Genomic DNA, 12,520 nt, shown 5'->3' on the forward strand with positions numbered 1-12,520 from the left:
AAGTTATTGGACTCTAAAGTTAATAACTGGTTGTAACACTGCAAAGATACTGCAGTGAGTCTTTTGCATCACTGCATATGACTTTTGACCTACTTTTCATTGCAACAGTGTTTCAATTTAGCTACACTCTATGAAGTATGAAAAGCATGTGTTCATGCATGCCAATTCAATTTAGATCTAGACTTTGACTAGGTCTCTCCAAAACCTTAATTTTGCTACTTTTAAGCCAATCAGAGATGCATTTGTTGGTGTTCTTCGATTTAGAGGTGTGTGATTCTGTATTGATCCGATTCCAGGTAAATATAAGCTCCGTATCGCCAATACCGATACTTTTTACTATCCAAGTTTGATACATCATCAAACTTCATCATGTATGTTTATGGTTTTTCCTTTGAAGTATTTTGTTAAAACCTAAGGCAGAATTTTGACTAATTTTATAGGCGGCTACAAAATACTTTAATGATGTACTTCTATAAAAAAAAAGAAACAAAACAACTTTCTGTGGATTTTTTTTTACTAAAATGCAAAATAATATAATTTGAGAGCAAAATCTTCTTTGAAGTAGAGTTGAGAGATTACAATACAAAGATAAAAACAAAACTGCAAAAGGAAATAAAAAAACCCTATTTTTTTTTTAGATAAAAATGGTTGTCATTTGTTATCAACTTTGTCTCATATGGTTATTTTTGTAATTTTGATATTTATTACCTCACATGGAGTGGCTTGTCAACGAATAAGCAATTCCCCCTTGGGGATCAATAAAGTCTATTCTATCCCATTATTATAAATCTCTTTTTTATGGAAGAGTTCTGTTAATTTGTCTTTATTGCATTGCAATGTATTATATTTATATGAATTATATACTGGCTAACTATTATATGTCATGCATAGTCAATTTGAAATAAATGAACAAACACAAACTAAACCATGAATCTTATCACGCTGGAATCGATCCGATACCGATATTGACTTGGTATCGATATAATTGATATTTTGGATGATCTGCCCACCTCTGCTTCAGATCAGTGAACTGCACTGAAACCCAAAGGAAGCAGGTTTTCTTTTCTCCTTTGGGAATTTCTTCAATTACAGCAACGCCTCAATTACATCACGCTACCACAGCCGTACTTTGACCAGATTGACATTTAAATTCAAACTGACATTCAAATTTAAGAGTCAAATCTGACATTTTTAATGGGCAAACTTTTCCCCACTGCATGTCAACCTAAATGTAGCTTTTACAGTATTTGGCACAACATTGAAGCTTTTCAAACGGAGACCCGCAGCCTGACAGAGTTCATCTGTTCTGCTGTCGCTGTTTAACTGAGGCAGCAGCATCCGCTCTGCAGGCGCTGAGAGGCCAGCTAGCGACCGGCGGCGGGTCGTGTTGTCTACCTGGCATCCCGTAATGAACGCCGCTCGTTTTGATGCGGCACGGTAGCAAAAAATCCAGAGGAAAGACTTCACCTTAATCAAATCGGCGCTTCTTCCTCATAAACAGGCACATTAAACCAAAAATAAAAAAATAAATAAAAACGCACCCTTCGCTTTCAAAGAGCATGCCAAATGAGCCGTTCGCTAAAACTGTGGCGTTATTGTCAAAGTGAAAATAACACCCTGCAGTGAAGTGGGGATATATCGTCAGATATCAGTAAATAAATAACATGCTGGTGCTGTCTGGAATTATAATATCGCTTCCATAAAACGCCTGTATTGCAGCACAATATATCAGCATAAGGAAAAAAGAGCGAGGGGTGTGGGGGGCTTTAAACGTTAAGATGAATGGCAGTGAGTGGAGGCGGGGGGGGCATACAAGGAAGAGGTAGTATATAAAGAAATGCAGGGTTTTGCTGAAAGTGTTGGACACATTCTGCACTGATTTTGCTGTCTATTGAAGCAGAAAGCACTGAACTATAAGATGAAATATTAATAGCGGGGAACCGGGAAAAAGCTTTGATGGAAAAAAGGGACATGATCTTTCACTCTTCTGCATCAAGACGCAGTCCGTGCAAACTTTAGGGACCACTATGGGATGCTTACATAGAGTGTCTCACAAAATAAAATAAAACAAAATAATCTAAAATAAAATAGTACTCACACTCGACCACACACAACCTTTTCCCACATTTCGTCATGTTATAACCACAAACGTCCCTGTGTATGTTATTGGGATTTTATGTGATGAACAGACACACACAAAAAAAAAAACAAGGCATCAGGAAAACCAAAAAGTAAAGTGAGAATGTCGAAGACAAACTCGTGGAGCAGATTAGAGCAGCGAACGTACTGAGATTTAAAGATCAGAGTTCAATTCTTCATCAGAACGAGGGAAGAGCAGAAAAGAACCAACCGCAACCAACGTTTTGATCAAAACCAGTCAGATAACAGTTAGCCTTAAGATAAATAGGAGACACAGCAAACAAGTCGAACAAGATGCTCTGGTCAGATGACAGAGAAAAAATGATGTCAATAAATATTATTTTATGGATATTATTAAAGGCAATTTTTATAGTCAAAGGAAACACATGGCGCACAAAATTAAAGGGGCAGTGGTGTGTGTTTTCCAGCCATATAGAACCATTTTATAGCACAATCAAGTAAAATTACCTTCACTTGTTATAAAAATACTGTATATGTCAAATAAGTCTTAGAAGAAATTTGACTTTGTAATTTAGCGGGTTGAAATTGGGCCTCTGTCTCAAAAAAAGTCGATTTTACATAATACTGCCCCTTTAAGAGACCCCAAAGAGTTAACGGAGAACTCCAGTCCACAAACAGCAGAAAACTGAAGGAATAGTGTTGAAGCTGTGCTTCCAAACCAACAAGTGAAGCTTCAGATTGTAAGAGATCGCAGTGAAGGATCCCTTTAACTGTTTTATTTGGAGGAAATCATGAAAGAAAACCTGCGAGGAGCAGCAAAACCCATGAAGCTGTGGGCGAGATGTACACCGACTCTAAAACATTCAGCCAAAGCCAAAGTGGAATGGTTCGGATCAAAGCACAATCATGTGCTGGAATGGCCTAGTCAAAGTCCAGATCTCAATCTGAAAAAGAATTTGAAGCAAGACTTAAAAGCTGCTGTCCACAGAGGCTCTACCATCCTCTTTAACTGCACTTCTCAGCAGGGCTGGAAACAACTGAATGCCACACTTTTCAGTTCATATTCAAAATGATGAAAATGTGTTTTTTGTTTTTTTGCTGCCCGATCACATAAAACCCCATTAAAGTACGTTCATATTTATGATTGTAATCTGACAAAGGGTTATCAATACTTTTGTGACTTCACTTCCTCTGCAGCTCACGCTATGCGAGAGCGAGTTTCCATAACAACGACTCGGTAAGAAACACTCATCTCTCATCCTGAACCCAAACGAGGTAGAAAATATCCGAACTCTCTGTCATCGCAGGATGCTCTATTGTCCAGTGATCCTCACGCACTCGTCGCTGCGGCTACAATCGGAAGCCACTGCGGCTGACGTGGCGATCCGGTAAGGCTTGGTGCGCTCACTGCGTCTGAAGTGGGGCGGGTTGTCGTTGACGTCGCTCAGCTTCACGGTGACGGTCGTGGTCCCCGTCAGCCCACCCAGATGTCCGCCCATGTCTTTGGCTTGGAGGACCACCAGATATTCGTCTTGCGTCTCCCTGTCCATATCAGGTACGGCTGTCCGTAGGATGCCTGGTGGAGAAGGAAGCGGGGAGCACAACAAAAAAAAGTAAAAGAAGAATCACAACAGCTCCAGATTTCACAGTGACACGCCGTCTCCTCGCGTTAGCGTCAAAGCGAGTCATACATTTTAAAATGAAGAGATTTCCAAACATGTGACTCCGGGCCACCGCTCTTTCCCTAAACTGACTCAGAGAGAGAGAGAGAGAAATCTAGTTTTCTGCCGAACATATGGTGGGAACGGATAAAACATAACCATATGATGAGGATTAACTTTGTTAAGTGTTCCCATCAGCTGGAGAAACCGTTTATGAAATGGCGCTAATTGCTGCCGACGGTGAACAAACCTGTCTGAGGATCCACGGAGAACAAGTCCTGGCCCTGTAAAATCCCGTAGACCAGCCGGGCGCTGTTTCCGTACGTCGGGTCGTCGGCGTCTGTGGCCGTGACCCGGGTTATGGAAGTGCCTGTGAAGCGCAAAAGGCAACGCTCCAAATTAAAATCTGAATATTATTATTATTATTAGGTCCAAACTCTTTCCTTTTGCGTATTCAGTGGTTAAATCTGTTAGGCCAAATGGGATAATGCAATTCCTCCTGCCTCTCTGTTGCTCACAAAATGTTCCGAATGTCGTCCTTGATCTCATGCTTGGAGCGGTGTGTTTAGCCCAAGTGTGGAAAGAAAATGTGTCAAGTGAAAATTTGATTCTACATAGTACTTTACAGCAATCTGAAGCCAATTTCTTTATATTTAGCCTCAGCAGAACCAGATTTCCTTGTATTTACTGGTGGCGCGGTGATGATCAGCGGTTCCCTCTGGGCTTTCTGAAAGTTTTCTAAAGCTTGTCTTCAAACTTTGACAGCTTTCTTTCACTCTCTTTGAGCCCAGCTTGTTGCTTTAAAGGCCACTTAACACTGAAGAGTCATTCTGGCATAAAAAGGCAAAAAAAAAAAACCCTGAGGGGATTGACCGGTGTTATTTTAAATTAGATCTTTGTTATTAACAGTCTGTCGCAAAGAAGCTATTTCACTGCAAAAGAAAAACATAAAATCTTACAAAGTAATTTTGGTCTGGTTTTGCTCTTAAAATGAGCCAAAACCAACATGCAAGTAACTTTTCAGCAAATATTAGTTTGTTTTAAGCACATAATTTCTTCATATCAAGCTGCACAGGCAGATTTTTTTATTTATTTATAACAAGACATTTTCCCATCCTATAAGTGAAATAATCTGCTGGTGGAACTTTTAGTTGGTTAGTTGTGTTAGTTTTAGTTACATGCAGAAAACTAAATATAACTCTGAACATATCACCGTGGTAACTAACTGTGAAGATAACTTGCTAGCTAGCTGGATGACGTCAAGCCGCACCGGCATTGTCATTTTGTCCTTCCAGCAGTTGCCATGGTGAATTGATACGTCTGACACTTTTTACAAACTTGAGTTTTCCTCAGAGTTAACTGAACTACCAGCCGTTCTGGACCAGACATGTTAACCCAGTCTGCCACACAGACTCCGAGTTTGTTTGAACCTCGCTTTTCCCAAACAACCTCCCCGATCAGATTCAAAATTACAGAAGTTGCATTTAGGTCGCCAGGGGTTCAGCTTTCCATATTTGAGACAGAGTTTGATTTCAAAGCTTCCCCCTTGGTGGTATTGTAAGTCGGTCTGCCTGGGAATTTTTTTTTTTTTTTTTTTTTATTAGCAGAGGTAGCAGGATGCAGCAATTCTGCAGGGAACATTGTTGGGGCTTGAAAATCATCCTGATGGAGCTCATCAGCCAGAGCAAATGGTTTTCAGAACAACTTCGCATGAAACTATCGGTGAAGATCTCCCGTATCAAACCTAGCGATTCCACTCTGCATCACTTCCCCTTACAAAAACCTCTTCTGTGAGTTTTAGAGCGACAGAAATTTTATGGAGTTTATGCGTTGCTCTTTCATCTGGCTCAAACGTTTTTCTTTTTCTTTTTGCTGCAGTCAAACTGAAACAGAGAAATTTGATTAAAAAGGAGAAAAACGCAGCTGAAAGTTCTGTAGAGATCTCAAATTTGGGACGAGAGCTGATTAAAGGACGACTTACAATAAAATGAGTAAAAACGATTAACCAGGACATGCAGGTTCACACGTTCACCGACTTTGTAGAAAATGTTACCCTAAAACTTGCATCTTTCTGCCGTAGACGCTTGTTTAGGCTTGAAGACTGCGACGAAATGCTGCCAAAGTCAGGGACAAGCACAAAGAACGAATTCATCAAATGAAAAGGCTTTGAGAAAACCCAGCAAGTTACAGCAGACCTGTAATTAATATCGGTTTAAGAGACCAGAATAAAATTTCTTTGAAGTAAAAGTTGATATTCAAGTTTTGCACAGAAAAGTTTAAACACAAGACTTTTTCTCCAGGCTATCTGAAAATCGACAACTGGTTTGATTTTGAGTCCACCACTTAATCCTGGCTGAAATGCGCGAGCCGCTGTTGGACGGGCTGTGAGATAATCTTATGCTCCTCAGATGAAATGTGTGATGAATTCTAATGCAGAGTCCGTGATCAGATGCAGCACCCTGCAGACTAATTGGCACCTCTGATAAAAAAAAATAAATCTGTTGCCCCTCTTAAAAGGAATTAACCTTTTATTGCAGCACTGAGGAAAATAAGAAAAATCATCGGGGTGAAAACCCTCATAATGGAGTAGCAACAAAAAAAATGTCACAATTGCCGGTAGGCGTGTGTATCCCAATGTAATAAATGTAATTGGAGCTTAAAATTCAGGAATGTCTAGTTACTAATTCAAGACTTTTTGTTTCCTTGGTGTGAAAACATGACAAGATGTTCTCCTCTTGTCGAAGCTCCTGATCAAGAAGGGAAAGACAAGAGAACATGTCATTTAAGTAAGGCAGATGTGTGTAGATTTTAATTAGCCAGAATATACCAACAAGAAAACGGCTGGAGTCTAAATCTAAATGTTTACCACAACTGAAACGTCGACTAGCATGAGCAAATGTGGAGGAAAAGAAGATCCTTATATCATCACAAGGTTTAGCTCAGGTTGTACTTGCTGCTTAATGGCGAGCTAGCTTGGGTGAATGTTAGAATCTGACCTCCAGCAGGAGCACATGTAGTTTCTACTGGGTATTGACCGAGTACTAGCACTGGTACCAAGGCTTTCTGAGGCTTTAGATCCAGTTTCAAAACAGATCACATTTTATGTCATATCATCAAAGCCATTTTAATAATAAGACAATGACCTTTAGAATGTCTGTAAGGGTCAGTGAGTAGTGCAGCGTTCCCCCTCCCCCACTTGTTGCAGCAAACTGGCTGAAACAAAGCACCTACACTTATTTGTTGTTTACAAGCTTTTGTGTTTTAAAGAAAAGCAATTAGGTCAGAACACATCATCACTTAAATCACTTAACACTACAGAACAAAACTTTTATTAGAATATATATATGTTTTTACATATTTGTTAAAACTCTCACTTGTGTCAACTACAGAAATACACAACTTGGGCAGAAACAACCAATCAGAGCCAGGTGGAGGGTTTTAGCGCTGTCAATCATGCTTATGTAGTGCTGCTCACACCCTTCCCTTTGCGCTCTGCTACTCTATAGCTTCTCCCCATCAGTTGAGGAGCTGCTATGAATGCTAACGCTAGTTAGCATAGCCGTCAATGACAGTGGATAAGCAGTGTTCCTGACAGTGAGTTGTTTCTCCTCATTAGCACATTTAACAGCATTTATATGAGGGTGATTGAAAGCGATAAGACTCTCCTCCTGCCTCTGATTGGTTGTTTTTGTCTGGTGCATTTTTGCAGATCGCTAAAGCAGTTCATGGAGGAGGTGGAGATCGATTTTATAGATTAACTGTCTCATACTGTCACGACACGGTGACAGTTTTAACAAATATGCAAACATCAGAAGCTACATATTGTAGCTTTAAAGTTTATTTTGGGTAACTGATCACTTCTTAGTTTACCATTCACCACAGAGGGATCTCTAGCTCTACTGATTTGGGCAGAAGTGACTAAAAGTGATGACGTATTTCAGATGGTCTCAATCTTCCGCCACTCCCAGAATCACGTTTCTTCCCCTTCCGGTGCCATACCTATGTTGGCCATCTCCGGCACCACGGCGACATAGGGCTCATCGGGGAAGATGGGCGGGTTGTCGTTGATGTCCTGCACCCGGATGATGAACTCGGAGGAGGGCTCCAGGGCCCGGCCCGTCTCCCTGTCGGTGGCCGTCGCCGTGAGCCGGTACTCGTCCTTCTCCTCGCGGTCCAGGGCCTTGGTGACGTGGATGTTGCCCGTGTTGCCGTCAATGACGAACACAGAGCCGACTCCCTCCCCCTCCAGCATGTACTTGGTGCGCCCGTCCCCTCTGTCCATGTCGGTGTGCAGCTGGAGAACAAAACACAGACAGACGACAATCCCAAGCAGCACCTTGGGGGGCGACACCGAGCACAGGCTGCTCGACCCAGGTATCACTCATCAACGTTCCTCGGCGGTCTGGCACGCGAAACGCCAGACTGCTGCGAAATGGGTGAGTCGTGTCGAGATGGAGGGTGGGAGTGTGGGGAGGATGTGAATCTGTGAATGTGAGAGGAAATAGCACCAGGTGTGGAACATACATAAGGGGCCAGGGGTGAGTACTGATGCATGCAGCTAATTAACTCACTGGACCAAACACGCCACTGGCGGAATCGTCAAGAGGGAAAAAAGAAAAAAAAAAAAAAAAAAAATCAACGTTGATGCGGACAGTGGCCCTGCAAATGTCATATTACGTATAATCACAGACACATCCTGCAAACGCAGCCACTATCCGTCTGTATAATCTTTCAGTCCTTTCTACCCATCTGCCTCTTCCCTGTCCTGCCTCTACATCCATCTGCCTCCACCCTTTAACCACCTCTTTCTCTTATTTCTCTGCTCCTTTCATCAAGTTACCTCGCTTACACAGATTGCCCATCTGCTCACATTTCTTATTCTCTCCCCACTCACCCTCTTCTCTCTCTCTCTTCCTCTCAACTCTATTTTCTTGTCCCCTGTTTTTTATTATTATTATTATTATTTTGCTCTCTGGTGCAGAATTGTGGTTCAGCATTTAATGGCAGGGAGAGGATATTAGCGAGATAGATAGATAGGTAAAAGGCCAAACATACAGCAATAGGAGGCGAAAGAGATTACTCAGCCTTCATCACATCCAGGCTTCTGACCACACATTCTCGCGTCTCTCCGTCTTCGAGGCATATCTGCACATGCTGATAATCCACAAAGCTCACTCGCAACCTCTGCTGCCGACCCCAGATACTCAAGAGGACTAAAGCTTTGACTTTAAGTTGCAGCCTGTTTTGAAATGTGAGTGGCAAGTTTTGCATATATTTATTCAAGCCTTCTTTTTTTTTATTATTATTATATTTTCAGCTAGGAGACGTGCTGGTGAACAAAAATAAATCTACCAGGGTAGAATTAGTGGATTCAAAGAACACAGTCGGTGCATCATCACCACAAACGACCACGCAGGCAAACTCCTACTCCTACGGAAAACCTATTAATAGATCAACCTGTTTGGTAATATCTAATATGACTGACAAAAGTATTCCCATCCGTTTCCCATGTTCGGTCATCTTATTTGTCATTTACAGTTCATGGGAAAGACCAACACAATGTAGAGGCAAAACTGTGACAGAGGAAGGGAAAAGGATTTTCTAATGTCTTTACATTTGTGTTACATTTATTCTCGGGATACACGGATAAATCGGCATCGATTTCCTTAATTTTGGGAGATCTGTGATCAGCTGATAATTACATGTGAAGATGATCTTATCTACCTCAGCAAAGGTCTAAAAATCAGCCGCTGTTCTCTTTTGCTGCGCTGTGAAAGCAGTTTGGCTGACGGCCCACCAGGTCATGTCTGCAATAGTCGCTCCACTGTTGCCAACTCAGCAACTTTATTTGTATATTTTGCAACATTTCAGGAAAAAAACACACACAAAAAAGGAATTGGGGATCGCCCGTAAACTGCAATCTGTTCACCCCTAGTTTATTCATCTGAGTCAATACTTTGTAGAACCACTTCTTAGGGCGGGGGCGTCAAACTCATCTTCATTTTGGGTCTCAAAGAGAATGCAAATGTCCCCAAATGTCCAGTCGGGGCAGAAAATGCCAATAAAACTTCCTGTTAAACTTAGATTCTAAATAAATAGCTGCCTCTGCAGTAGACGAGTCTGTAAAATTAAATAATGTGGAACATCTTTTCACATTGATGCAATTTGACAGCATACAAATAAAACCTGCTGTGATATGATTGATAAAATAATTAGGGACACAATTGCCTTCCTCAAATCAATCAAATTTGGTGTCAAACATTTGCGCAACTAAAATTTTCATTTGTGCTTCGATCATTGTGAAGATGTTAATAAAAATAGTTTCCAGAGTTCACAGATATCAAAGGTCAACCAAAGCCTCCATATTTACAAAAATCAAACAAAAATTAGAGGACAAAATGCATAAACCAGCACATTTGTAACACAATTAATTAATTTGGTCATGTGGGTAGCGGAGGGCAGGTTGATCGCTGATGACTTCTAAAAACATTTGATTAAAATCTTAATAAAGATAATGGCACAAACAAATGCTTTTGCTGCACAAAGCAGCAGAAACATTTGACACCAATTTAAGAATGTTCTGGACTTTATTTAGGGGCATCAGGCTAAAAAGGGTTGTGCACAACTAGTTTTGCTGGCCGATAAATTGCCCCATTAATTATTGCTGTGAACGATAGTATTGTCTTTTCGAGATCATTTTCAAGTGATATAGACAACAATGCAAGTTGCCCCTCTCAAAGATTAATAAAGGAACACTTCTGTATATTTTAAATATCCCAAATAAAACAACCAAAAACAGAGAATAAAGCAAAAATAAAACCATAAATGAAATGGATTATAACGTGTCTTCAAAAAAATATTAATCGTCAGAATGGAAATTATCGAGGTCATTTTCAGTTTATCATGTGATTAATTGCGTATTGTGACAGGTTTGCCTATATCCTGCCTTCCACTTCATAATTCTGAATTACTTTGTCAGAACCTACTGCACACCATCCTAATAAAACACATCACGTTTGTGGTAAGGACAAAAAGTGAAACAAGCGGTCTGAAGACTTCTTCGTGGCAGGTTGTGCTCACTGAACATGAAGTGTGCGTACTTCAGAGGGCAAACAAACTGCATGTGTAGGTTTGATGGGGCTGAGCGCAGGGATTATATACACTCCAAACGCTACATACGCACAACAAACGGCAAGATAAAGTGCTGCTTTCTTTATCCATCCCTGCACCCACATCCTCTCCATCCTTTCTTCCTTAAAACTAGCTTTGATCCCACTCTTCTCCACCAGAGACATCTTTGTCGAAGCCTCGTTCTCCCCCCAACCCCATCCACCACCTCCCACTTCCAATCCAGACCTCCTCTCTCCTCACTGTCTAATTGCTGGTTCAGTCCCGCTGCGCTTCAGTCAGCATGGAAAAACACTCTCGCGGCTGGGAGGAAATTTATCCGTCCCAGTCCAAACAAAGCGAGGAAAAGGAGGATACCTTCTTATGTCACTTTCTCTTCCTCTTTGTAACCCCCACCCTCCTTCATCCCTCCCTCCCCAGTCGACTGGTGTTGGTGTGCCGCATCCGCCTCCGGGTTTATTTCTGCTCCCGGCAGACAAACTCTCTCACCCAGGTTGAGGCACCTGCGATTTGAGCTGCTGATAACTCTCCTCACATCTTCCATCTATTTCTGGCAAAACAAAGTGAGCCGCTTTAGCGAAGGGGAAACCTCGCGCTTTCAACTCCTCCACAGCAGCAGCAGCAGCATTTTATTACATGAATATTAAAAATAAAGACAAAAGGCAAGAGCAGCCTCGCGTTGCCACCAATCGCCCCGCCACCCCTCCCCGCCTGTATCAATAACAATCAGAGAGGGAAATTAAACATTTATGAGGCGTACACGGCCCTGGTGAGGATCCAATCTCCACTGTCACTGCATGGTTTACTGGGAGCTCCAAAGTGTTTGGCGGCGGTCCCTGTTAGCGTTGCGGCTGATGGAGGCCTGCTCCGAGTGTCGTCAGGCTGCCAGGAGCCGCATTAGAGAAGAGGTCCTCGCTGTGAAATAATACAGGCCAACCCCAGGGGGCCGCACGGTTCACGTGCGCCCCGAGCTAAATCATCTCCACCGCTGATGGCAGACGAAGGCTGCCGGTGCTGGCTATTGTCGTAGCTAAAGTGTGGGATACAACAAGTGGAGGTTGGGTAGGGGAGGGGGGCACAGCTGCTCAGATGCAAGATCTGAGCTACATTTCAGCGGCTAACAGGACCTAAGAGATACACAAGATGGTATTTGGCCTTATTATTTTTTCTTTTGCTAGCGTTCATGTTGCCGATTTGGATAGAAAGCATTCCAGAAGATAGACATGTCAAAATAACTGAAGGCAAAGATTTGCTTCGCCGCCTGTTTTATGTGGCCCGCAATTCAATTGAACTAGAAAATGTGACTTTCAGTATGGATGCTGAGAGGAATGCAGTCAGGGACGAGTAAACATGTATGGTCATCGTTTTTGTTTTATCAGATGGCTTCAGAGTAGGGCTGGGAAATTTATCATATCGTTTATCACTTATTGTGATAAATTTATCCAAATTAAAAATAGCGATGTTTAGAAACCCCTAAAACTGCCCGTATTTTCAGGATTGCTATTTTTTTTTTTTTTTTTACTATTTGTCTTCACAGTTTGTTCAATCAACATGTATCTATAAATTCAAAAATGTAAATAAACGCGGCTTACACTGTTAGGGATACAAAATCTTTATGTATCCCTTTATGT

General features: G+C 41.6%; 1 protein-coding gene across 2 annotated transcripts in view; it reads right to left on the reverse strand.

The window, feature by feature from the left end:
* cdh24a (cadherin 24, type 2a) overlaps nucleotides 1-12,520 on the reverse strand; it is a 42,488-nt gene that overhangs the window by 18,319 nt on the left and 11,649 nt on the right. For both annotated transcript variants that reach the window (XM_008407543.2, XM_008407544.2), the window contains exons 3-5: nucleotides 7,761-8,055; nucleotides 4,012-4,131; nucleotides 3,509-3,676 (exon numbers count right to left, since the gene is read on the reverse strand). In XM_008407543.2, the coding sequence (XP_008405765.1) occupies nucleotides 3,509-3,676; nucleotides 4,012-4,131; nucleotides 7,761-8,055 (583 nt within the window). The remainder of the gene's footprint in view (nucleotides 1-3,508; nucleotides 3,677-4,011; nucleotides 4,132-7,760; nucleotides 8,056-12,520) is intronic.

This window comes from Poecilia reticulata, linkage group LG4, assembly GCF_000633615.1.
Source record: "Poecilia reticulata strain Guanapo linkage group LG4, Guppy_female_1.0+MT, whole genome shotgun sequence".
In the NCBI taxonomy this organism is placed as follows: domain Eukaryota; kingdom Metazoa; phylum Chordata; class Actinopteri; order Cyprinodontiformes; family Poeciliidae; genus Poecilia; species Poecilia reticulata.